At 44.4% G+C, this 27,470-nt stretch overlaps 1 protein-coding gene across 2 annotated transcripts in view; it reads left to right on the top strand.

Annotated features, from left to right (window-relative positions):
• The window catches only part of FAM78B (family with sequence similarity 78 member B), a 103,063-nt gene that overhangs the window by 67,344 nt on the left and 8,249 nt on the right, over positions 1-27,470 (top strand). Inside the window, exon 2 of one of the 2 annotated variants that reach the window (XR_450181.2) lies at positions 25,610-26,535. Coding sequence is in view for 1 of the 2 variants with exons in the window: in XM_007172451.2 (XP_007172513.1) it covers positions 25,610-26,132 (523 nt within the window). In the remaining variant the exon portion in view is untranslated. Of the gene's footprint in view, positions 1-25,609; positions 26,748-27,470 lie in introns of those variants that run through there. The other variant, XM_007172451.2, reaches the window with a different exon arrangement.

Raw genomic sequence — 27,470 nt, 5'->3', positions numbered from 1 at the left:
GCAGGCGTGTTTCAGGACTGTAAGGGAAGCTGGTGGGGATAGAGCCCTGAGAGCACGGGGAGTGTAGTGTGAGATGAAGCTGGAGAGAGAGTCAGAGGCCAGATTAAGCAGGGCCGTGTGGAGCAAGTTAGGGTCCAGGTTTGATTCTGCCTGTGATAGGAAGCCTTTGAAGAGTCGTAGAGTGGAGAGGCCACCAACCCAGCAAAACCCAAACCCCAGATTAATCCAGCATCTGCTTCCTCTGCCCCTACTCCTGGGAAGAAGTCACACAGCCCTCCGAAAGTCAGGTGGGTTAGACTGATCAAGAAGCCCTTCACATAGGGTCACAGGGTAGAAATGGCTTGGCCGTAGCTGGAAGTTACTCAATGAAGACTGGAAGTTGTTTGTAATGGGCATCTAACATTACACTTACTTCTCGTGTAACCCACATGGTGAATCCGTAAGGGGGCATTATGATCTCCATTTTACAGCTCAGACAACTGAGGCCTAAGAGAGTCAAAATGTAACCCATGCGAGTCATGTGGCTGAGTGACAGTCAGGAAAGCGGTCCTGGATCTTCTGCCTCCCAGTGCTTTTTCTGCCCCACCCAGCAGGGTCTGCAGAAGAAAGAAAATTCCCTTGGAAAGAGAGTGAGGACAGAGTGGAACATGGTGGGGCTGAAGGGCCATGCAGGTGTGATGCTGGTTTTCCTTCTGAATCCACGGCAGCTCCCACATTGGCTTTGATGGGCTTCTGAATAAAGGAAGAGTCATAAAGCTCCTGATTTCAACTGAACATCTGAAAAGCATGAGTTTCCAGAGGCCTCTGCTGAAAGCCAGCTCCCCTGCTGGCTCTCAGGCTGATGCCAGAATCATCAGAGCAGAGATGATCCATCCAGGGGCAAAAGGCAGTCCCCTGAGTGTTTGATGGAGGTGACCAACAGCTTGAGCAGAATTGGCTCAAAGCATCCAAGCCTGGACTTCATGTTGGGGAAGGCTGACTCCTGAGCCACCGCCCCTGGGGTGCGGAAGGAAACAGCAGCAGACACAGCGCTTCCTGAAATCAGTTGCATTTCAGTACACTGATAATGACTATCTGAAAAGGAAATTAGTAAAACAATCCCATTCAAAATACTGAGAACAAGTGCCCTCTGCCATCCCAGCACCCCCAGAATGTTCTCTGGTTGAGCGGCACTCCTCACCTTCCTCCTTGCATCAAGGTCATCAAACCCACCAGGAGCCAGGTCACAGCCAGCTTTGTGTCCCCTGCCTCATATTGCCTTGGACACAAAAGGACTTCAAGAATTACGTGCTAGGCTTCCCTGGTGGCGCAGTGGTTGGGAATCTGCTTGCTGGTGCAGGGGGCACGGGTTCGAGCCCTGGTCTGGGAGGATCCCGCATGCCGCGGAGCGACTGGGCCCGTGAGCCACAGCTGCTGAGCCTGCGCGTCTGGAGCCTGTGCTCCGCAGCAGGAGAGGCCGCGATGGTGGGAGGCCCGCGCACCGTGATGGAGAGTGGCCCCCACTTGCCACAGCTGGAGAGGGCCCTCGCGCAGAGGCGAAGACCCAGCACAGCCATAAATAAATAAATAAATAAATAAAGTATTAAAAAAAAAAAAAAACAAATACTTAAAAAAAAAAAAAAAGAATTACGTGCTAAAGGAATTAATTAAACAACCAACAAACAAAACAGATTGGGGCAGGCAGTGTCAAAAATACAGTTGTCCCTCAGTATTCATGGGGGATTGGTTCCAGGACCCCCAGAGTATACCAAAATACGGGAATGCCTAAGTCCATTATATAAAATGGCATAGTATTTGCATATAACCTACACACATCCTCCCATATACTTTAAATCATCCCCACGTTACTTATAATACTTAAGACAATATAAATGTTATGTAAATGGTTATAAATGCAATGTAAATGCTATGTAAATAGTTGCCAGGGCACATGGCAAATTCAAGTTTTGCTTTTCGGAACTTTCTGGAATTCTTTTTCCCAATATTTTCAATCCGCCAATGGTTGAATCTGTGGATGCAGAACCCTTGGATACCAAGGGTCAGCTGTAGTGTAACTTTTTAAAATTGAAAACACAATACCGTCAGGTAGGAGGCACCCAGTTTAGGAGAAAGGGTGCGGCATCTCTCTTGGGCTAAATCTCAGCTCTGCACTTACTAGCTGGGAGAATGTACACAGGTTACCTAACTTCTCTCAACCTAAGTTGCTGCATTTCTAAGTCAGGGTTTTGCCTCCTTCACAAAGACAGTTACGAAGACCAAATGAGTTGACAAAGGACCTAGCATGGTGCCTGAAGCATAGTAGGAGCTCAAGAAAAGGTACTTTCCTTCTGTCTCTGGAGAGCCGAGTGCTTAAATATGGGCCATGGAGGCAACTGCTTGGGTGTGAATCCTGGCTCCACGACTTACCAGCCATGTGATCCCAGGTACCTCTTAATCTTTCTGAGTCTCAGTTTCCTCCTTTGCAAAATGGGATGGTGGTAATAGAAGCCACCTGGTAGTGTTGGCACAGATTCAAGAGAGCAAGCGTGTGAAGCATTTACCTCGACCGTCGCCCAGAGGGGCATCCCGCCTGGACATGCTGTACTGGGGGAAAACTTAGAAGCCCCTGCGTGCTTTGCAATCTCTCTGCCCTCTAGTGTCATAACACCCACGTGAAGTCCTCTGTGCTCACATATGTGCGCAACTCCCTGCACACAGGCGCCCCTTCTGTGTGCTAAACAGGGACCTGTCTAATAAATCATTTTCACAGCCCTGTCGCCAGGACACACACTGAGCCGCCGGCATCCTCACATGGTCTGCTCCCAGCTTGGCTGCTGCCGGTAACTCCCCACATCTGCTGCCCCGCTCAGCGGGCAGTGAAACGTGGCCTGTGATGAACACGCAGTGGAAAGTTAATGAAAACAGTAAACTCTGATTTTAAAAGTCTGTGCCGCTGCATAACTCCACCTCCATCCTCAGCCTGGTCCCTCCTGTGAGCCTGTGTCTGCCTCCCTCCTTGGCTTAGACTAATGAACCTGACCCTTCCCCACCCTTCCCCTTCTCTCCTTGGCCATTATTTGGTGGGAAATGGGAGCTCCCTAAAGAAGCAGCGGAAGGACTTGGCAGCTGGGAGAAGGGAAACTGGCATGTCCGCATTCTGCGAGGGCAGCTTCCATCTTCCCGGCCACACCTGGCCCAGTGCTGGTGAGAGAGGACTGGTCCCAGCAGCTCCTGGCAGTCTTGTCCCTCTGCCACCATGCTCCCCCTGGGGACTCACCTTAGCTGTGGTTTCACCTGTACAGAAAACCAGTGTTTGGGGAATCAAGTTAGGGGACCCAGGTCAGTACCTTTGGTTCTGGGCAACAGGTGGGCACAGGTGCTAGAGAGTTAGGTTCATACCAGCTCAGCCACCTACTTGCTTTGTGACTTTGCCAAGTGACTTAACCTGAGCCTCAGGTCCCTTATGTGGGGGAAGAAAAAAGTCGAGGGAGTAACAGTGCCTCCTTTGAGGTTGATGTATCAAGCATTTAGTTGAATGCTTGGCACATGGTAAGCCCCCAGTATATATTAGCGGTTCTTATGAGTAGTAGCAGTATTAATAATACCTGACTTCTGAGAGTCTCCCCTCTGTCTGCCTTAATCTTCTCAACCCTGTCACCATGGCTGTTTTGCTCAATCTGATTCCCCTGGTCTTGTTCTTGCTCCAATGAACAGATCTTTGACTTTGACTTTATTTCCTGGTTTCCAGACTGTAGGCTCCTCTAGACGCTGAGGCCAAGGACCCCCCTCCCCAGACCCTGCATCAACCCTCCCCCCTCCCCCCCAGTACCCAGATCCTTGAGCCGCAGCCCTGTGGGATGTTCCTCGTGGCCAGCCGATGGGGTGGGCAGGAGTGGAAGGAGGCCACCTTCTCTCTTCCCCAGGCTGGGATCAGTGAGCCTCGGGCAGCTCTGGTCAGAGGAGCGAGGTTTAAACATGATGACAGCAGACATGTCCAAATCCTGGTCACTTCTCCCTGGGTCCCTGAGACCTCTGTAACCAGAGGCAGGGGAAGGGTAAGAATGCTCTCTGATACCAGAGGGTGGGCGGTGCCCCTTCACTCCTGCTCAGACACTGTGCCCAGGAGTCCTGCTGTGGTTCATTCATTCATTCATTCATTCAGATGGTATATATCTATTGACTTCCTGTTCATCTTGGGGAAGATTTGGCAATTGTGTCATTACCAATATCTCCTTGCCCTTGAATTTGCCCTTAATCATTCCCAAATTGGATGGGAAGAAATCACAACAACTGCTGTCCAGGCCAAGAAATAGGAAGACTTCTGAGTTCTGGCCCCAGCCCCCATGCACGTTAGGTCCAGATGGCAGAGTGGGGTTGGCAGAGTGGCTGTCTTCTCCTCAGGGGGACCCCCAGCCAAACTTCCTCACATCGTCTTCATCAGATATATGTGCCACCATTGGATTCAGCCCACAGAAAACTAGCTGTATCTTTATAAATAACAGTTAAAGCTGCAGATGTTCTGGGCTAAAAGAGTCAATGAGACTACAGGGCATGCAGTGCCAGACTGTGTCAGCTCACCGAGACGGGGTAAATGGGAGGACCCCAACACGTCCTCCTCCAGGGATCACCAGAAGATTCCTACTAGGAATCCCACTTGAATAACAAAAAAAAAAGAAATAAGTGAACCACACCTCCACCCAGTCAGGGACAAGGAACAAGAGGAAAAATGCAAAGAAAGAAAGAGGTTGGGTGTTGACAGTGTCAAAGGTCTTTCATCATCACAGGAGCTCCCAGATTCTAGGCTCCAGTGGGAGCTGTAGGAGAGGCCTGGCTTGGGGCTGGGATCCGGGTGGTGTGAAGGCAGGAGCGGTGTCTCCTTCCACCACCCAAGGCACAGACTGGAAGCCTGACAACCGGCAAGTCAGAGACCCCATCAGGGCTCAAGAGCTGCAGTAGCTCCCCAGCGGCAGGTAGTGCAGGAGACTCAGTCAGGACGGCGCCAGACCCTGGAGTGGAATGTGAATGGGGACCCTGGCCCAGTGTAGACCCAGGGAAGCTACCCTGAGTCCCCAGTGGCCTTGGATCTCAAGGAGAACCAGTTGTGTAGGATCCTGTGTTCTGGGGAGAGCAGCCCATCCCTGGGGAGTACCCACTACAGTTCTCTTCTGAAAGCAGAACTTCTTCCTCTATGGCCCTGAAAATCCCACTGGCCATCAGTACAAGGACTGAGGTCTTTGGTCAAAGAACATAGGACTAGACATGGCCTTATTCATGAGATTATTGTGTATTCCACCCTCTCAGTTTTATAGATGAAAAAAAATTGAAGGTGAAAGTGCTCGCGTTGGAGAAGGTAGCCCAAAAGTCATCCCAGAAGAGCATGAGAGAGTGGTCTCTGGCCAAGCTAGTAGCTTCCAAAGCAGGACCCTTCTCCCATGAAATCGCATGCAAAATTTGAGAGGGTTGGTGTCCTAGGTCCTCTCTGTTAACTACAAAGTCTGACTCAATGTTGAGAAGAAAATCTCAAAAATCTTTGTGAAATGAACATGTGGATGTGTGTCTTTCTTGGTGAGTGTCATGAATGGATCATCTCTCTCTCTCCTTCAGTGTCCCCATCATGTAAATGAAGGGTGGCCATCCACCCTCCTGTAACCTTGTCAGTATGGGAGGGAAATACTCAGGTGCCCACATCACCTGCATTAAAGGAGGAAATACCTCTTACCCTTTGAGGATGCTTGGGTCCCAATCAGTCAACATTCTACTTAAATGAGCAGTATCTGTAATAACAGTTCCCATTCATGAAGCATCTACTCTGTGCCAGGCACTGCAGAGATTGCTTTGCATAGGTTTCTCATTTATTTCTAAAAGCAACCTATAAGGTGGGTTTTATTATTATTCCCATAATACTTGGAAACTGAAGACCCAAGAGGCCTAGCTGTTTGCCCAAGTCTGCATGGCCCTGCAGGCAGTGCTGTCCAGGGCTGCACACAGGTCAGCGTGAGTCCTGCTCGCTGCCTCTCCGTGTCACCTCCAGCTGCCCCTCGGCCTGCCCAGCTCAATTCAACCTACGTTATGTTGCCACTCCTCTTCCTCTTTTTTTTTTTAAATTTTTTTATTTTATTTTTATTTTTGGCTGCATTGGGTCTTCGTTTCTATGCGAGGGCTTTCTCTAGTTGTGGCGAGCGGGGGCCACTCTTCATCGCGGTGCGTGGGCCTCTCACTGTCGCGGCCTCTCTTGTTGCAGAGCACAGGCTCCAGACGCGCAGGCTCAGTAGTTGTGGCTCACGGGCCTAGTTGCTCCACAGCATGTGGGATCTTCCCAGATCAGGGCTCGAACCCATGTCCCCTGCATCGGCAGGCAGATTCTCAACCACTGCGCCACCAGGGAAGCCCTCCTCTTCCTCTTTTTTTCCCCAAAATGCTTCACCCTCATGATACACAATTCTGTGAAGCAATTCATCTCTTTTGATTACAGAATAAATACAAATTAATTATTTTTTATATGAAGATATATACAAAATAAAAATAAAAGGAAAATATCCATAATCTTATCATTATACTTTTAACATTTTGAAATCTCCATCCAATAATGTCTTTTTTAAATTTTAACTGAGGTTCTACCTGTAGTAGCAGAATTCCAAAATAAGAAGAAAAAAAACACATGTCCACTTTCCCTCTTCTCTTGTCCACTATTTGTCTGCTTAGAGGGATGGAAGTAGAGGATACAGCTGACTGCCATGGCCAGATCATGGCCCCCACCACCTGGTGCCTCTGGCCTCTCCCAGCACCTGGGGGGGCCGGGCTCATGGTCAATGCTGAATGTCAGAAGGACGTTCAACTCAAGCTCCAAGCCGGGAACCTTAAGACGCTCCTCCCAATGTGTCTTCATCCAATCCCTTCGCATTCCTTTGGTCGTCACATCAGGCCTGTTCCCCTGGTCTCCTGAAGACCCTTCCCATAGCATCCCCTCTGCTGCCCTCTGGAACTAACCTCAATAGCCGGCCCTGCCTGCTCTGCCGGAAACACTGGGCCCGCTCATTGCAGAAGCTTGAGGAAGCTCCTGCTCTGGGCTCGCTGGAGGCACAGTGAGGCCTGTCCTCGAGATGCCTGCAGTCTGGTGGGGAGACTGGCACCGTCGGGCAGCCCCTCTCAGGAGGCGACTTGGAGCTGCAAATTGAGGATGAAAAGGAGCCAAGCATTGAAAGAGCTGGGGGAAGAGGGTTCTGGGCAAAGGGAACAGCAAGTCCAAAGGCTCAGAGGTGGGAAGGAGTTTGTCTTGTCCCAGGGTGAAAAAGGTCAGTGTTGGGGGTGTATAAGGAGCCAGGGGGAGGTGGTGGAGATGAGACTGGAGAACTGGCAGGGGCCAAATAATGCAGCGTGGATGTGCAGTGCAAGAGAAGCCGTCATCGGAGTTTTCAGAGAGGTGAGGCATGATCTGACATACATTTCTTAAAAACCACATTCGTGGCTTGTGGGGGCAGGGCAAGCTTAGACAAGGGGGCCCAGCAAGGAGGTCATTGCAGTGTCCTGGAGAGAGGAAAAATGATGAGGAGCGGGATGGTGGCCATGCACATAGAGTGTAAAGACAAATTCTGGCGTCTGACCCATCAGGAGGTCTGGCCGGTCACCTCAGGCTGGCTGCGAGCTCCTTGAGGCCAAGCACAGACCCTCACATGCCCAGCAGAGTGCCCATGCCTGGCCGGCTCTGTAAGGGACACAGCCTGGGTCCGCATTCCCGCCCTGCAGGCACGCATGAGGATACTCCGTGGATAAGGCTACCGAGGCCCACAGCTCTCTCTGCGGGGAAAGGCGCTTTGCTCCAGGAAGCTCAGAATTGGAGTCAGAGGCAAACCATACTCAGACATGACCCAGAAAACTGGCCGCCGATCCAAGACCTCAGGGCTGTCAGCTAGGACGAAGCAGCAGAGGTGTCTGAGAACCCAGCCAGGACAAGGGCTTCGAGACAGTGACTGACCTCTAAGTGGTGAAGAGTAAATACATTTTTTAAAAATTAATTAATTTATTTATTTTTGGCTGCATTGGGTCTTTGTTGCTGCACGCAGTCTTTCTCTAGCTGCGACGAGCTGGGGCTACTCTTCGATGCGGTGCGTGGGCTTCTCACTGCGGTGGCTTCTCTTGTTGCGGAGCACGAGCTCTAGAGCGCAGGCTCAGTAGTTGTGGCGCACGGGCTTAGTTTCTCCGCGACATGTGGGATCTTCCCAGATCAGGGCTCGAACCCGTGTGCCCTGCACTGGCAGGCGGATTCTTAACCACTGCGCCACCAGGGAAGCCCGAGAGTAAATACATACTGAGAAGGTGTCTCCATTGGTAGAGAAACGCAGTCTAAACAGAACATGAGGGTGGCTGACAAAAGAAGCCTTTCGGTTAAACATGAAGCCTCGCCCAACGCTGATGACTCTTTAAAACACTGGAAATTGTCTTTTCTGCTGTTGGGGGGGAAAAATGCCTCTCTGTGTGCCAGAAAGAAAAGGATGTGGTCAGGAAGGAAGGGGGCGGAGGCAGAGGTGGGAGGGTGGTATTTACAGGCTTCTCAGAGTCTGACATAAACAGTGCAGAATGAGGAAAAGCCTAATTTTAAAACTTACTCTGTAATCATGGTGCAGACCATCTGAGAATCGGGATGTGTGCCAGTGCCAGGGCTGGGATTGGTGCCTGAGTGGGCTGGGAGGCTACCCAGGGGCCATGGGCTTCGTGACTCCCTGGGTGATACAGGGTATTGGCTTCCCCCCAGCCCCACCTCCGCCCTCTCCCAGCCCTGAGCTCTGCTCCTTCCAAAGGGACTTATCTCCACCCTCTCCCTCTCGACCTCCCTGCCCACCATGGACTGATGTCTCCAGAGCCTCCTGTGCAGGGGTGTGGGGGGGAGGAAAGATGCTGGGCACCGCCTCTGCAAGTCCGAAGTGACGCTGAGCAGGCGGCTTCCCAGGACGTAGGCACATGACTCTTCTCTGCGCTGGATGGAGCAGAAACGCTGAATTCTCAGAAAGCGTAGTGTTCTCTTTAACTAAACTTTCCACGTTCCTGACTGGTAACTCTATTGGTTTGAGCCATGACATAAAGAAACAAGGTAGGGGCCTCTTTTCCACCCTCTAAGTGCAGTGAAGTTTACACAGCGGTCAGTCTTCTTTAAGAGCAGACGCGCTGAGGCGGTTAGACCACAGACTCTCAGAACAGCGCCTGGCATGTGACCAGGACTGATACCCAGCTACAGAACTGCCTCTGCTCTGCCTACACTAACCCTATAGTTGCTGGATTTGGGACAGAACCAGGGCCTGAGAAGGAACCTGGGTAGCCAGGGGGGACGCTCTTGGGGAGAGGGGAGTCTCTTTAGCCATTGTTCCAAAACTGTTTTAACATTTTAACAATAGATACGGTGAGAGCATTGTGTGCCAGCTAATATCATCCATGACTGTTATTATTTTTCAGAGCCTTTGGAGCACTAATTTAGTACCAGGGAGTCACTTTAGGGAACACGTGTGATTTAGAATAAGATCTTGTGTTCGCAACTCACTTCTGCCCAGCACTAGCTGTGTGACCTTGAGCAGGTTCCTTATTGTGTAATGGAAATGGAATGATGCCCATGTCATGCGATCAATGTAAGAAGTAGGTGCAATGCTGTTTCCAAGAGTAAATGTTAGTACTAAACAGATGTGAATAAAACTCACATACCCAAAGAAAATTCAGGGTTGGAACTGTCCATGGTTCCAGATCTGTGGCTACAGATCTCCCACCTGTTACCCATCCCTAATATTTGTAGGGTCCAGAGGAAGAATGAAGGCCCACATACCGTATTTTAAAATATTAATATTAATTTTAAGCCAAACTAACAAAATGCTGAATGTATAATTCAGACTAACAGAACACTAAGTTCTATCCTCTGACCTTGACAGATGTATCTTTATAACAACCTGAAAGCCAGGTTCAGGTTTAGAATTCTTGGATTCCAAAAGTTCTGTGCCAGATGTAGCAGCATAGGAGTAGCCAACCTTCAGCCCCTGGTTGCATTTCTCTTCCTTCCCCTTGCTCTGTACCATATCGAGACATGCACCATCACACATATGCATGTGGACATTTAACATGTGTATGTCCAAACTCCATGCATACCCCCAACAAACAGCCTTGGGGCCAGGGGTGTACACACAGGTGGAGTGGACCCTTAGGAAAACAGACCAGGAAAAAGGCCTGTGTAGGCCCTGAAGGCAAGTTTGGGGCCATCTGAGCTGGATCCCAGATACCCGGAGGGTGGTCTAGAAGGAGGGGCACAGGTTCTAGGTGGGCATGCCCTCTTAGCCCCACAAGCTCCTTGCCCAATGTGTAAGGACATAGCCAGAAGATACTAGAGTGGGTACCTTTAAAGCGTTGGGCCAGGCAGGGACTTCTCTTACCTAGGCCTAGGGGCAGTACCATCCTGGATGGCCTCCCCTGGGAGCTCTACAGGCTTGAAAGCATCAGTCCTTTCCATGTGTGGTTCCCCTGACTCCCATTCCAGTCTCCGTCAGGGGACAGTAGTCTCAGCAGTGCCCCTGCACACCTGCCCACTCCCTGCCTTCAAGAATGCTGCTGCTGGCCCCCCATCCCCTTGATGACCACAGGGCTTTGGCAAGAGCAAAGCAAGGCTCCTTCAGAGAGGTTGCTCTGGCCCTCATGGACACTGGGAGAACTGGCTGGGTCTGGGTGGAGACCTGGACCTCAACCCAGGGACCACTTATTTGAATGAAATGCTACACGTGAGCTTGTTTGATTGAGATTTGTCTCTTTCTTCTAAAAATGGAACGCAGAAAGCATGTAGGTTGCAATAATCGATGTTTTCATTATTAGCTCCATTGGCGAGTCCAGTAGCTGTGAGCTTTGGGTCAATAGCTGATTGTCTGAAAGGAAAATACTGTGTTTATCACCGTGAGGAGAAGGGTGGTTGGAGAAGGAGGGGAATGAGATGATAAGAACTAATATTGACCAGGTGTGTTACAGTTTACAAAGCAGTTGCTCACAGATCATCACTTCATTTGATCCTTGTAATAGCCCTGAGATTAAGGAGGCGGGGTTATTTTTCTTCCCATTTTACACATGAGCAGCCTGAGGCTGATTTGCTGAGGTCAGCCAGCTGTCACCTTGGGATTGACATCCAAGACTCCTGAGGGCAGTCTTGGTTGCTCCCTCCATTCACCACACCAAAAACTTCAAGGAAAGAGATGAAATTTAGAACTCAAAGGAGCTCTTCCCACAGTGTGATGCAGTAGAAAAGGCAGAGTTTGGGGCCAGGGAGGCTTGCCTTTACACCCTGGCACCGCCCCTTACCATCTATATGACTTTGCTTAGTCCACTTTTCCTCATGTATGAACAGCGTATAATAATCCCTGCCTCATATAGTTACTATTAAGTGCTTGCACGTGGAAGGGTTCAGTGGCTGTTCATTTCCTTTTTCTCTTACGCTGCCCCGTCTCTGTTCCTTACTGATACCTAACCTTCAATGTAACTTACTTTGTGCCACACTGTGTTAAGTACTTCCCTTCATTATGTCATTTAATTCTCACACCAAGTACATCAAGTAAGTCCTGTTCTTATGTCTATTTGATAAATGGGGAAACAGGTATAGAAATGGCAAGTAACTTGTCTAGTAAGTGGTAGCTACTAAGTGATAGCACTAGGTTTACAAGCCTAGACAGTCTGGCTCCAGAAATCCTGCCTTCAGCTTCTTTGCTTGATCAGCTCTCTACTTTATCTTTCTTGTCCCCTTCATTGCCCAACTTCTTGAAGGAACTCCCTGAACTCTCCATTTTTTCTTGTGTTTATTCATTCCCTCCATAACCCCTTACAGAATGGCCTCCACCAGCATATCTTTACTGCTGTCTTGATAGTAAATCTAATGGCTTTTTCTTAACCCCACTCTCTTCCATTTGTGTGGCTTTTGACAGTGATGACTGCCTGAAATTCTCTTGACTTCGGAAACAAGTTCTACCCCCCCTTCACTGGCTATTCTGCTTTTCAGATTCCTCTTTGTCTCCTGGCCATCTAACAAGCCCCCTAAGATCTCTGTTTCATCCCCAGAGATCTCACCCATCCCCATCACATCAACCAATTCTCTCCATGCAGATAGTTGCCAAATTTACATCTCTAGCCCTGATTTTCTCCTAAGCTCTAGACCCAACTTTGCAACTTCATAAAAGCAGCAACATCCCAACTGAAAATAGTCTCCTCCCATCTTTCACTTCAGATCAATTCAATGCTTATTTATTTAACAAAAAATGTTGAACTCCTGTGTGTCAGGCACTGTTGTCGGTACTGTAGATATAGCAGTGAATAAATTGTCAGTACTGGAGATATGGCAGTGAATAAAACATAGGAAATCCCTGCCTTCTTTGGGGTTATATTTGGGGAGTGAGATGAGGAGAGATAGACCATTAGCTAAGTAAATTATATAGTATATTAGACAGTGCTATAAAGAAAAATGAATCAGGGATGGGGAGGGCTGGGGCAGGAAGTTGCCATTTTGAATATGGCTGTCAGGAACTATTGCACTGAGAACATGATATTTGAGCCAGGAATGACGGAGGCAAGGGAGCAAGCCTTTCAGATAATTATAATATAATCTGGGACCTGTAAAGATCTGGATATACCCATGGGAGCACAGAAGAGAAGGCTTCCTGGAGGAGGTGATGCATGCAATGATTCTCAAATGTCAAACAGTTAAACACAGTGAGACTTTAGGAGAGGAAAGAGCAGTGCAGGCAGACGGCACAGAGTGAGCAAAGGGGCAGAGGTGAGAAACAGCATGGTATGTGGAGACAGGGAGGCCAGACTGCAGAGGGCCACATATGTCCTATTAAGGAACTTGAATTTTTTCCTGTAGGTGATGCCAGTGATGTCCAGGTAAAGGAGACTTTGAAGGGTTTTAGGTAGAGAAAAGACATAATCAGATCTGCATATTTGTACATGAGTGCAGCCTAAAAGATGAATTTGAGAGGGATCAGGATTGGATGCAGAGAGACCAGTTATGGACCATTACAGTAGACCAGGTAAGAGATGCTGAAGACTCGGATTAAATAAGGGCAGTGAGGGGCTTCCCTGGTGGCGCAGTGGTTGAGAGTCTGCCTGCCGGTGCAGGGGACACGGGTTCGGGCCCTGGTCTGGGAGGATCCCACATGCCGCGGAGCAGCTGGGCCCGTGAGCCACAATTGCTGAGCCTGCGCGTCTGGAGCCTGTGCTCCGCAACAGGAGAAAACACGATGGTGAGAGGCCCGCGCACCGCGATGAGGAGTGGCCCCCGCTTGCTGCAACTGGAGAGAGCCCTCGCGCAGAGGCGAAGACCCAACACAGCCATAAATAAAATTAATAAATAAAATTAAAAAAATAATAATAATAAGGGCAGTGAGAGTTGAATGGAGAAAGGGAGATAAATTCAAGCATCACTTATGGGGCAAATTCACAAGATGCAGTAACAACAGCTTTGGCAGTCTAGGAGAAGGCAGAGGAAGAGCCAAAGATGACCCTCACTTCTGTCCTGGAAGACAGGGTGAGCAGTGGGCCAATGCCTGCAGCAGAGATGGGGGAAAGGGCCAAGTTTATGGTGGATGTGGTGAGTTTGGCTTGGGCTATGTGGAATTTGAAGTGATTTTGGCATCCCATTCAAAGTAGTCATAATGGTCATAGAGTGATTCCAATGGTGCTGTTATTCTTGGAACTTATCAGGAACTATTTGAAAACTATTATGAAAGCCAATTTATCAGCTACATAAACCAGTCATGCATTTTACAGGCAAAACTCTTTTTGCAAAAATAAAAAATAAAAAAGCCACTACCTTGGAATGCACATTAATAGCTATTTTTCATAAAAGAAATAAAAATGATATGGTACTTTTCAAAAAGAAACCTACTCCCTGTACACTAGGCTTAAGTCCCTATTCACTACGCTTAAGTCATAATGAATTTTGGCTGCTTCCAAAATCAAACCCTCCATTAATCATGTAGTCCTGGGGCCCCTGGGGCTATGGAAAAGAACATGCCTCAGACCTGAGGGATTTCCAATAGAGCAGTGGCCAAAGTCACAGAAATGGATGGAACGAGTGTGTAGCCTCCCAAGGTCACCATGCCCATTAGCTACACGCACCAGGTGCCTTTGTTTTTTTGTTTTTGTTTTTGTTTTACACCTTTATTGGAGTATAATTGCTTTACAATGTTGTGTTAGTTTCTGTTGTATAACAAAGTGAATCAGCTATATGTATATATGTGTGTGTGTATCTATATCTATATCTCTATCTATATCATCTATATCTATATCTATATATATCTCCCCATATCCCCTCCCTCTTGAGCCTCCCTCCCACCCTCCCAATCCCACCCCTCTAGGTAGTCACAAAACACCGAGCTGATCTCCCTGTGCTATGCGGCTGCTTCCCACTAGCTATTTATTTTACATTTGGTAGTGTATATATGTCCATGCCACTGTCTCAATTCATCCCAGCTTCCCCTTCCCCCCAACCGTGTCCTCAAGTCCATTCTCTACATCTGCGTCTTTATTCCTCACCTGCCCCTAGGTTCATCAGAACCATTTTTTTAGATTCCATATATATGTGTTAGCATATGGCATTTGTTTTTCTCTTTCTGACTTACTTCACTCTGTAAGACAGACTCTAGGTCCATCCACCTCACTACAAATAACTCAATTTCATTTCTTTTTATGGCTGAGTAATATTCCATTGTATATATGTGCCACATCTTCTTTATCCATTCATCTGTCGATGGACATTTAGGTTGCTTCCATGTCCTGGCTATTGTAACTAGTGCTGCAATGAACATTGTGGTACATGACTCTTTTTGAATTATGGTTTTCTCAGGGTATATGCCCTGAGAAAGTAGTGGGATTGCTGGGTCATATGGTAGTTCTGTTTTTAGTTTTTAAGGAACCTCCATACTTTTCTCCATAGTGGCTGTATCAATTTACATTCCCACCAACAGTGCAAGAGGGTTCCGTTTTCTCCACACCTTCTCCAGCATTTATTGTTTGTAGAGTTTTTGATGATGGCCATTCTGACCCGTGTGAGGTGATACCTCATTGTAGTTTGGATTTGCATTTCTCTAATGATTAGTGATGTTGAGCATTCTTTCATATGTTTGTTGGCAAACTGTATATCTACTTTGGAGAAATGTCTATTTAGGTCTTACGCCCATTTTTGGATTGGGTAGTTTGTTCTTTTGATATTGAGCTGCATGAGCTGCTTGTATATTTTGGAGATTAATCCTTTGTCAGTTGCTTCGCTTGCAAATACTTTCTCCCATTCTAAATGTTGTCTTTTCATCTTGTTTATGGTTTCCTTTGCTGTGCAAAAGCTTTTAAGTTTCATTAGGTCCCATTTGTTTATTTTTGTGTTTATTTCCATTACTCTAGAGGGTGGGTCAAAAAGGATTCTGCTGTGATTTATGTCATAGAGTTCTTCCTATGTTGTCCTCTAAGAATTTGATAGTCTCTGGCCTTACATTTAGGTCCATAATCCATTTTGAGTTTATTTTTGTGTACAGTGTTAGGAAGTGTTCTAATTTCATTTTTTTACATGTAGCTGTCCAGTTTTCTCAGCACAACTTATTGATGAGGCTGCCTTTTCTCCATTCTTGCCATATACTCTTGCCTCCTTTGCCAAAGATAAGGTGACCATATGTGTGTGGCTTTATCTCTGGGCTTCCTATCCTGCTCCATTAATCTATATTTCTGTTTTTGTGCCAGTACCATACTGTCTTGATTACTGTAGCTTTGTAGTATAGTCTGAAGTCAGGGAGCCTGATTCCTCCAGCTCCGTTTTTCTTTCTCAAGATTGCTTTTGCTATTCGGGGTCTTTTGTGTTTCCATACAAATTGTAAACTTTTTGTTCTAGTTCTGTGAAAAATGCCAGTGGTAGTTTGATAGGGATTGCATTGAATCTGTAGATTGCTTTGGGTATAGTCAAAGCAAGTATAGTCATTTTCACAATGTTGATTCTTCCTACCCAGGAACATAGTATATCTCTCCATCTGTTTGTATCATCTTTAATTTCTTTCATCAGTGTCTTATAGTTTCCTGCATACAGGTCTTTTGTCTCCTTAGGTAGGTTTATTCCTAGGTATTTTATTCTTTTTGTTGCAATGGTAAACGGGAGTGTTTCCTTAATTTTTCTTTCAGATTTTTCATCATTAGTTTATAGGAATGACATTTCTGTGCATTAATTGTATATCCTGCTACTCTACCAAATTCATTGATTAGCTCTAGTAGCTTTCTGGTAGCATCTTTAGGATTCTCTATGTATAGTATCATGTCATCTGCAAACAGTGACAGCTTTATTTCTTCTTTTCTGATTTGGATTTCTTTTGTTTCTTTTTCTTCTCTGATTGCTGTGGCTAAAACTTCCAAAACGTTGTTGAATAATAATGGTGAGAGTGGACACCCTTGTCTTGTTCCTGATCTTAGAGGAAATGCTTTCTGTTTTTCACCATTGAGAATGCTGTTGGCTGTGGGTTTGTCATATATGGCCTTTATTATGTTGATGTAGGTTCCCTCTATGCCCACTTTCTGGAGAGTTTTTATCATAAATGGGTGTTGAATTTTGTTGAAAGCTTTTTCTGCATATGTTGAGATTATCATATGGTTTTTATCCTTCTATTTGTTAATACGGTGTATCACATTGATTGATTTGCATATATTGAAGAATCCTTGCATTCCTGGAATAAACCCCACTTGATCATCGTGTACGATCTTTTTAATGTGCTGTTGGATTCTGTTTGCTAGGATTTTGTTGAGGATTTTTGCATCTATGTTCGTCAGTGATATTGGCCTGTAGTTTTCTTTTTTGTGACATCTTTGTCTGGTTTTGGTGTCAGGGTGATGGTGGTCTTGTAGAATGAATTTGGGAGTGTTCCTCCCTCTGCTATATTTTGGAAGAGTTTGAGAAGGATGGGTGTTAGCTCTTCTCTAAATGTTTGATAGAATTCACCTGTGAAGCCATCTGGTCCTGGGCTTTTGTTTGTTGGAAGATTTTTAATCACAGTTTCAATTTCAGTGCTTGTGATTGGTCTGTTTATATTTTCTGTTTCTTCCTGGTTCAGTCTTGGAAGGTTGTACTTTCCTAAGAATTTGTCCATTTCTTCCAGGTTGTCCATTTTATTGGCATGTAGTTGCTTGTAGTAGTCTCTCATTATCCTTTGCATTTCTGGTGCCTTTGTTTTGATGTGATGATTAAGAAGTCTATTTTATTTCTCTCTTCCAGAGAATCCTCCAAGACAAGGGTAGCTTCCTTCTTTCTCTTTCAAGACAGTCACAAGAGTGCAACTTCATTGTATTATCTCTGTTTTCAGAAAACCTGGGACCAAACAAAGCTTTGTGATTTTCCCAAAAAACTGACCTCTAGACCCTGGGCCCGAGTCGTTGCTCACATAGCTCTGGACGGGAAAATGGAGAAAAAACATGAATGTAAAGATTCTATAGACAAAGTAATTGAATAGAATGCCAAGCTAGCCAGTCCTGAAAAGGACAGTGTTATAACAAGCTAAACTCCCCAGGCAACACGCCACAGCTGGCCCAGTGTTTAGGACAGGAGGGCAAGTAAAATTTTACCCTATTGGGAATACTTGTCCTCCAGTCCCACAGAGGAAACCAAAGGCCAGCAGAGCCTGATCACTGTAAGTAAAATGAAGAACAGGGTTGAAGCAACACAGAAAATGAATGCCTGGTGACTGAATAATTGTCACAACCCTTTGACTCGGGGAACAAAACTGCCTCCAGTTTGACCATTTCATCAACCCAGCAGGCAGATTGGTTCTCACTTGACCTGACCTTGTATGATTATATCCCACTCAAACAACACTTATTCCCTTTTGTAGAGTAAGAAGTGGCTATAGAATTACCTGGGAGCTACTCCTTGGCCAAGCTACAACTAGCATGGGTAACAAAATGGTAACTGAAGTCTCCAACTTTATGCATCAAGTCAATTCCTCTTACTTAGTTTCTGCCAACCATTATACACTGCAGTTTTTCCCAGCAGTTATCAAGGGCACGGAGGCAAGAGAAAAGGTTCTTGCAGCTGTGGGCTCACCTCCTTTCCAGGCAATCCAGCCTTCCCCTCCCTTCAGGCTGGGGCTGCCTAGCATAGGGAGTATTGTGGGGGGCAGCAGGAGGCAGCAGTCAGTTTCTCCATGTCCCTGTGTGAAGGATTCTGAGACAGTTCAGTATTAACCTGGCAATGCAACTCCCTTTTAGGCCATTGGTGTAAAGTCCGGCAGTGACAGTGGCACCCGTTGGCACCAGCTTATCGCGTTGGAACAAGCTTCTAAATATTTCTGCCCCAGCATGAGCCGAAGCTGCCCTCTGCCTCTCTAGGAGACTCTCCAAGACCAACACACAAGGAAGCAAAACTGGTGCGGGGTTAAATAACCTACCCAAGATCATACAACTGCAGTGTGGCTGACAGGGTTTTGGTGTTCTGGCCAGGGGTCAGGCCTCTGAGGGGGAAGAGCCGAGTTCAGGACATTGGTCCACCAGAGACCTCCCAGCTCCACATAATATCAAATGGCGAAAGCTCTCCCAGAGATCTCCTGCTCAATGCTAAGACTCAGCTCCACTCAACAACCAGCAAGCTATAGTGCTGGATACCCTATGCCAAACAACTAACAAGACAGGAACATAACCCCACCCATTAGCTGAGAGGCTGCCTAAAATCATAATAAGGTCACAGACACCCCAAAACACACCGCCGGACGCAATCCTGCCCACCAGAAATACAACATCCAGCCTCATCCACCAGAACACAGGCACCAGTCCCCTCCACCAGGAAGCCTACACAACCCACTGAACCAACCTTAGCCACTGGGGCAGACACCAGAAACAACGGGAACTACAAACCTGCAGCCTGTGAAAAGGAGATCCCAAACACAGTGAGTTAAGCACAATGGGAAAACAGAGAAATATGTAGCAGATGAAGGAGCAAGGTAAAAACCCATCAGACCAAAAAAATGAAGAGGAAATAGGCAGTCTACCTGAAAAAGAATTCAGAGTAATGATTGTAAAGATGATCTAAAATCTTGAAAATAGAATGGAGAAAATACAAGAAACGTTTAACAAGGACCTAGAAGAACTAAAGAGCAAACAAACAACGATGAACAACACAATAGATGAATTACAAATTCTCTAGAAGGAATCAATAGCAGAATAACTGAGGCAGAAGAACGGATAAGTGACCTGGAAGATAAAATAGTGGAAATAACTACCGCAGAGCAGAATAGAGAAAAAAGAACAAAAAGAACTGAGGACAGTCTCAGAGACCTCTGGGACAACATTAAATGCACCAACATTCAAATTATAGGGATCCCAGGAGAAGAAGAGAAAAAGAAAGTATCTGAGAAAATATTTGAAGACATTATAGTTGAAAACTTCCCTAACATGGGAAAAGAAATAGTCAATCATGTCCAGGAAGCACAGAGAGCCATACAGGATAAATCCAAGGAGAAACACGCCAAGACACATGTTAATCAAACTATTAAAAATTAAATACAAAGAAAAAATATTAAAAGCAGCAAGGGAAAAGCAACAAATACCATACAAGGGAATCCCCATAAGGTTAACAGCTGATCTTTCAGCAGAAGCTCAGCAGAAGCTCCCAGAAGGGACTGGCAGGACATATTTAAAGTGATGAAATGGAAAAACCTACAACCAAGATTACTCTACCAAGCAAGGATCTCATTCATATTTGACAGAGTAATTAAAACCTTTACAGACAAGCAAAAGCTAAGAGAATTCAGCACCATGAAACTAGCTTTACAACAAATGCTAAAGGAACTTCTCTAGGCAGGAAACACAAGGGAAGGAAAAGACCTACAATAACAAACCCAAAACAACAAAATGGTAATAGGAACATACATATCGATAACTACCTTAAATGTAAATGGATTAAATGCTCCAACCAAAAGACATACACTGGCTGAATGGATACAAAAACAAGACCCATATATATGCTGTCTACAAGAGACCCACTTCAGACCTAGGGACACATACAGACTGAAAGTGAGGGGATGGAAAAAGATATTCCATGCAAATGGAAATCAAAAGAAAGTTGGCAGAGCAATTCTCATATCAGACAAAATAGACTTTAAAATAAATACTATTACAAGAGACAAAGAAGGACACTACATAATGATCAAGGGATCAATCCAAGAAGAAGATGTAACAATTGTAAATATTTAGACACCCAAAATAGGAGCACCTCAATACATAGGCAAATGCTAACTGCCATAAAAAAGGAAATTGACAGTAACACAATCATAGTAGGGGACTTTAACACCCCACTTTCACCAATGGACAGATCATCCAAAATGAAAATAAATAAGGAAACACAAGCTTTAAATGATACATTAAACAGGATGGACTTAATTGATATTTATAGGACATACGATCCAAAAACAACAAAATACACTTTCTTCTCAAGCACTCATGGAACATTCTCCAAGATACATCATATCTTGGGTCACAAATCAAGTCTTGGTAAATTTAAGAAAATTGAAATTGTATCAAGTATCTTTTCCAACCACAACGCTATGAGACTAGATATCAATTACAGGAAAAAATCTGTAAAAAATACACACACATGGAGGCTAAACAATACACTACTAAATAACCAAGAGATCACTGAAGAAATCAAAGAGGAAATCAAAAATTGCCTAGAAACAAATAACAAAACATGACAACCCAAAACCTATGGGATGCAGCAAAAGCCTTTCTAAGAGGGAAGTTTATAGCAATACAATCCTACCTCAAGAAACAAGAAACATCTCAAATAAACAACCTAACCTTACACCTAAAGCAATTAGAGAAAGAAGAATAAAAAAAAAAAACCCAAAGTTAGCAGAAGGAAAGAAATCATAAAGCTCAGATCAGAAATAAATGAAAAGGAAACGAAAGAAACAGTAGCAAAGATCAATAAAACTAAAAGCTGGTTCTTTGAGAAGATAAACAAAATTGATAAACCATTAGCCAGACTCATCAAGAAAAAGGGGAGAAGACTCAAAACAATAGAATTAGAAATGAAAAAGGAGAAGTAACAACTGACACTGCAGAAATACAAAGGATCATGAGAGATTACTACAAAAAACTATATGCCAATAAAATGGACAACCTGGAAGAAATGGACAAATTCTTAGAAAAGTACAAACTTCCAAGTCTGAACCAGGAAGAAACAGAAAATATAAACAGACCAATCACAAGCACTGAAATTGAAACTGTGATTAAAAATCTTCCAACAAAAGCCCAGGACCAGATGGCTTCACAGGTGATTTCTATCGAACATTTAGAGGAGAGCTAACACCCATCCTTCTCAAACTCTTCCAAAATATAGCAGAGGGAGGAACACTCCCAAATTCATTCTATGAGACCACCATCCCCCTGATACCAAAACCAGACAAAGATGTCACAAAAAAGAAAACTACAGGCCAATATCACTGACGAACATAGATGCAAAAATCCTCAACAAAATCCAAGCAAACAGAATCCAACAGCACATTAAAAGGATCGTACACCATGATCAAGTGGGGTATATCCCAGGAATGCAAGGATTCTTCAGTATATGCAAATCAATCAATGTAATACACCATATTAACAAATAGAAGGATAAAAACCATATGATAATCTCAACATATGCAGAAAAAGCTTTCAACAAAATTCAACACCCGTTAATGATAAAAACTCTCCAGAAAGTGGGCATAGAGGGAACCTACATCAACATAATAAAGGCCATATATGACAAACCCACAGCCAACATCGTTCTCAATGTTGAAAAACTGAAACCATTTCCTCTAAGATCAGGGAAAAGACAAAGGTGTCCACTCTCACCACTATTATTCAACAACGTTGTGAAAGTTTTAGCCACAGCAATCAGAGAAGAAAAAGAAATAAAAGGAATCCAAATCAGAAAAGAGGTAAAGCTGTCACTGTTTGCAGATGACATGATACTATACATAGAGAAGCCTAAAGATGCTACCAGAAAGCTACTAGAGCTAATCAATGAATTTGGTAGAGTAGCAGGATATAAAATTAATGCACAGAAATCTCTTGCATTCCTATACAGTAATGGTGAAAAATCTGAAAGAAAAATTAAGGAAACACTCCCATTTACCATTGCAACAAAAAGAATAAAATACCTAGGAATAAACCTATCTAAGGAGACAAAAGACCGGTATGCCAAAAACTATAAGACACTGATGAGAGAAATTAAAGATGATACCAACAGATGGAGAGATATACAATGTTCTTGGACAGGAAGAATCAACATTGTGAAAATGACTGTACAACCCGAAGCAATCTACAGATTCAATGCAATCCCTATCAAACTACCAAGGGCATTTTTCACAGAACTAGAACAAAAAATTTTACAATTTTTATGGAAACACAAACGACCCCAAATAGCCATAGCAATCTTGAGAAAGAAAAACAGAGCTGGAGGAATCAGGCTCCCTGACTTCAGACTATACTTCAAAGCTACAGTAATCAAGACAGTATGGTACTGGCACAAAAACAGAAATATAGATTAATTGAACAGGATACGAATCCCAGAGATAAACCCACGCACATATGGTCACCTTATTTTCATAATGGAGGCAAGAATATTCAATGGAGGAAAGACAGCCTCTTCAATAAGTTGTACCTGGAAAACTGGACAGCTACATGTAAAAGAATTAAATTGAACACTTCCAACACCATACAGAAAAATAAACTCAAAATGGATTAAAGATTTAAAGGTAAGGCCAGACATTATAAAACTCTTAGAGGAAAACATAGGCAGAACACTCTATGACATAAATCACTGCAAGATCCTTTTTGACCCACCTCCTAGAGAAATGGAAATAAAAACAAAATTAGACAAATGGGACCTAATGAAACTTAAAAGCTTTTGCACAGCAAAGGAAACCATAAACAAGATGAAAAGACCCTCAGAAAGAGAGAAAATATTTGCAAATGAAGCAACTGACAAGGGATTAATCTCCAAAATTTACAAGCAGCTCATGCAGCTCAATATCAAAAAAAAACCCAATCCAAAAATGGGCAGAAGACCTAAATAGACATTTCTCCAGAGAAGATATACAGATTGCCAACAAACACATGAAAGGATGCTCAACATCACTAATCATTAGAGAAATGCAAATCAAAACTACAAGGTATCACCTCACACCAGTCAGAATGGCCATTATCAAAAAATCTACAAACAATAAATGCTGGAGAGTGTGTGGAGAAAAGGGAACCCTCTTGCACTGTTGGTGGGAATGTAAATTGATACAGCCACTATGGAGAACAGTATGGAGGTTACTTAAAAAACTAAAAATAGAACTACCATATGACCTAGCAATCCCACTACTGGGCATATACCCTGAGAAAACCATAATTCAAAAAGACACATGTACCCCAATGTTCATTGCAGTGCTAGTTACAATAGCCAGGACATGGAAGCAACCTAAATGCCCATCGATAGATGAGTGGATAAAGAAGATGTGGCACATATATACAATGGAATATTACTCAGCCATAAAAAGAAACGAAATTTAGTTATTTGTAGTGAGGTGGATGGACCTAGAGTCTGTCATACAGAGTGAAGTAAGTTAGAAAGAGAAAAACAAATACCATATGCTAACGCATATATATGGAATCTAAAAAAAACTGTCCCAGTGAATCTAGCGGCAGGACAGGAATAAAGACCCAGACGTAGAGAATGGACTTGAGGACACAGAGAGGGGGAAGGGTAAGCTGGGACGAAGTGAGAGAGTGGCATGGACATATATACACTACCAAATGTAAAATAGAAAGCTAGTGGGAAGCAACCTCATAGCACAGGGAGGTCAGCTCAGTGCTTTGTGACCACCTAGAAGTGTGGGATAAGGAGGGTGGGAGGGCGATGCAAGATGGAGGAGATATGGGGATATGTGTATATGTATAGCTGATTCACTTTGTTATAAAGCAGAAACTAACACGCCATTATAAAGCAATTATACTCCAATAAAGATGTTAAAAAATAAATAAATAAATAAATAAATAATAAAATAAGCCAGAAGGATATATTGTACAACACAGGGAATATGGCCAATATTTTATAATAACTAAATGGTGTATAAGCTTTAAAAATTGTGAATCATTATATTACACGCATGTAACATATTTTGTTCAACTATATTTCAATTAAAATATTTAAAAAGAAAAAAAATAAAGTCGTAGGATCTTCTGTCACTTCCTAAGAGAAGAACTTCATTTCGAACAAGACCTCCACCTCTTAGCTGATGAGTGGAGCAGTCTCATTTCTTTCCTTAATTATTAATTTCTCATGCAACATTGCTGAGAGTCATTCTTGGTCCCAGGAAAGGATTTATGGAGGATGCATAGCCAGGTTCTGCTGACTAAACGTCTGCCCCTAGGAGGACCCAGTCCATCTTCCCATGGCAGCTCTGGGAACTGCTAGCCCACTGGATAGCCTGAAAACCCTCCACTCTGGCTTCCTCCAGCATCATGTAAGGACACTTCAGAAACCAGTGTAGCACGGTGGTCAAAAACATAGACTTTGGAGTCAGACAACTCCAAGCTCCACGTCTTACAATCTGTAGAACCCTTGGCATGTACCTTAACATCTTTAAGTCTCCACCCTCTCATGTGTAAATGGAAATAAAAATGTATTTATTTTGTGGGATATTTTGAGCATTAACTGAGATGACGTAATTAAAGTACTCAGCACGGTGGTCGGAATAGTGCAAGCATTCAGTAAGTATCAGCTATGATGATGATGATGAGTAGTCCATAGCACTGGGGGAGAAACATGGGCTAAGAGTAGGGCACATATCCTCCTCCTTCCCTCTGTTCAAGGTTGGGAGCAGCCAGGAGTAACAAAGTACCCAGAATGGCAAGTTTGCTAAACTAAGCAATTAGACTTCCAGGCTGGACTTAAAGTTGATGGGAGAACAGCATAGTAGAGACTATGTATGCCAGCCTACGGCACAACGTGCACATTGAGGTGCTTTCCTAAAGGTGACCATTATCTCCTGTGTTATCAGTTTCTACGTCTGTTTTCTAAATGCTGGATTGGCCAATGACTAGAATTTAAACAACTTTCTTTGTTGAGTAGAAATTGTACTACTTTGATTTCCTAGGAAATCAGTATAACCTTTAACCTTACCTCCCTTTGCCCTCCTTTCCACCTGATACTTCCTTCCAAGTATGTCAGATTTCAACCACCACCTTTTCTTAACAAACCTTAGAGATGCGCATACTTCCTGACAAAGTGGTTTTTGCAATTGAATGCCTCTAGGTAGTTCATTACAATTGCACCATTCCAGCTAATTGATGCCTCTTTGTGGGTCTCATAAATGCTTCTTTGAGCTTTTTGCTTCCAGTTGGACCAGCTATGGCTTAATTTAACTTGTTCTGGTATTGCTTTTTTATTTTTGTTTTGTTTTGATTTGTTCTCATTTAATCCCGAAACAGCACAGCATAGAACTTTTTGACCTGAATTCCCCTCTGAACTTCCCATTTTGCCCAAGTTGACTGTGATAGTAAGTGGTGGGCATCTCTCCAGCTTTTGAAAAATTCATTCAGCCTCTTCTTTTCTTGTGCATCTCTTCTGCTTTGCCAGGTCAAGCTGGGAACTGCCTGACTTGAGGGAAGGGAGAGTAAAAGCCATCAGTGACTCAGATGGGGTGAGCTACCCTTGGTACGGGAACACCACAGAAACTGTGACCCTGGTTGGCCCCACCAACAAGATCTCCAGGTTCTCCGTCAGCATGAATGACAATTTCTACCCCAGTGTGACATGGGCAGTGCCAGTGAGTGACAGCAATGTGCCACTGCTCACGAGGATCAAGAGGGACCAAAGTTTCACTACCTGGCTGGTGGCCATGAACACCACCACGAAAGAGAAGATCATTCTGCAGACTATCAAGTGGAGGATGAGGGTGGACATTGAGGTGGACCCTCTTCAGCTCTTGGGGCAACGGGCCCGGCTGGTGGGCAGGACTCAGCAGGAGCAGCCCCGGATCCTGAGCCGGATGGAACCTATCCCCCCCAACGCACTAGTGAAACCCAATGCCAACGATGCCCAGGTCCTCATGTGGAGGCCCAAGCGGGGGCCACCTCTGGTTGTGATCCCTCCTAAGTAGAAGCAGACTGGCCTGACTGTGTGTGGAGCACACACCACTGAGACACACAGTGAGGTTGCCAGGGGTGGCAGGAGCCAAACTGAGTTTCTGAGCCAAAGCAGACCTCGTGGTTTGCCAGCCTTTGCAGCCACTTGTGAAGAGTAGAGCTGCTCCTTGGGTGGTAGAACCATAATCCTTAGGAAAAATCCCTTCCTTTTAGGAATAAAGAAATCACTGATTTGACAGACTTGCTGTGATTACCATGCAAGTAGCCATATTTTGGAGCTGACCAGGATGATTCTTTGAACTATTGACCATTTCTTTCCTGTGAGATGCAGGGGATGGAAACAAAATTAAACAGTGCCTGTGGCAAATACTGCTTCCCAACCAATTAGAAGTGGGAGTGAAAACATCCACACCAGGTGTTTGTAAGACATACAGTTCCACTGCCCAACTGGAGGGTGCTGGGGAAAGGGGTGGAAGGAAAGTCAGGTGGTGAAGAGAATGGGCAATGGAAGGAGGAGGGAATAATTTGTTATTGCAAAATAATACCTGTGCATGTCTTAGTTAATCATCAGATCGTCAACACACTCACTGGAATGAAAGAAACGCTAAGAAAACTGGAGACATGATATTGGTTCCATTCTGAGGGAGAGCCTCCTAGGAACTGTCCAAGTTGCTGACCGTAGTTCTAATTGATGGTGACTCTCAATGGTTCCATCTACCCACCTCTTTCCAAAAACTGCTTATTTAAAGTATCCTCAATCACAGTATTTGGATAGATAGTTTCTGTATTCTGCAACAACTGTGCTATTTGGGGCCTTCACCATGTTTTTAGTGAAACCCGAAATGTGATTTTGTTTACAGCTGCTTATTCTGTTCCCATTACCAGCCCTAAATTTACAAAAAGATAATTGTTTATAAGCCATGAACCCATGTAGAGTTTCAAGAACATTTCTACAAGTAAGAATAGTATTTTTACTGTTACACATTCACACATGCAAGCACACATGCCAGGATATATACAGCATAATTACTAGCAGATTTGCCAGCTGTACCTGTATGTGTGCTTATAGCCTTTATGCATACCCAGTACATATACTGTGTACCTATGTATGTTTATTTTAGCTCAGTTTCACAGAAGCTCAACTCTAACTGCTTGAGCATTTGTGAGAAAGTGCTTCATAAGTCTTAACTTCAGACTCTTAATGAAAATCTGAGTTACTCACAGTAAGCAAACCTGTATTGCTGAGATCTTTAGTCAGGCCAATATAAACTTTTAAAAGTATCCAGTCTTTACCATATGGATCACCACAGAAAGAGCTTTTAAATCACTACAAAAAGAACTTTTCCTTTTAT

The sequence above is a fragment of the Balaenoptera acutorostrata genome, chromosome 1 (assembly GCF_949987535.1).
Source record: "Balaenoptera acutorostrata chromosome 1, mBalAcu1.1, whole genome shotgun sequence".
Taxonomy (NCBI): domain Eukaryota; kingdom Metazoa; phylum Chordata; class Mammalia; order Artiodactyla; family Balaenopteridae; genus Balaenoptera; species Balaenoptera acutorostrata.
The sequence above is the reverse complement of the archived record's forward strand: the minus strand, read 5'-3'. Positions and strand labels throughout refer to the sequence as shown.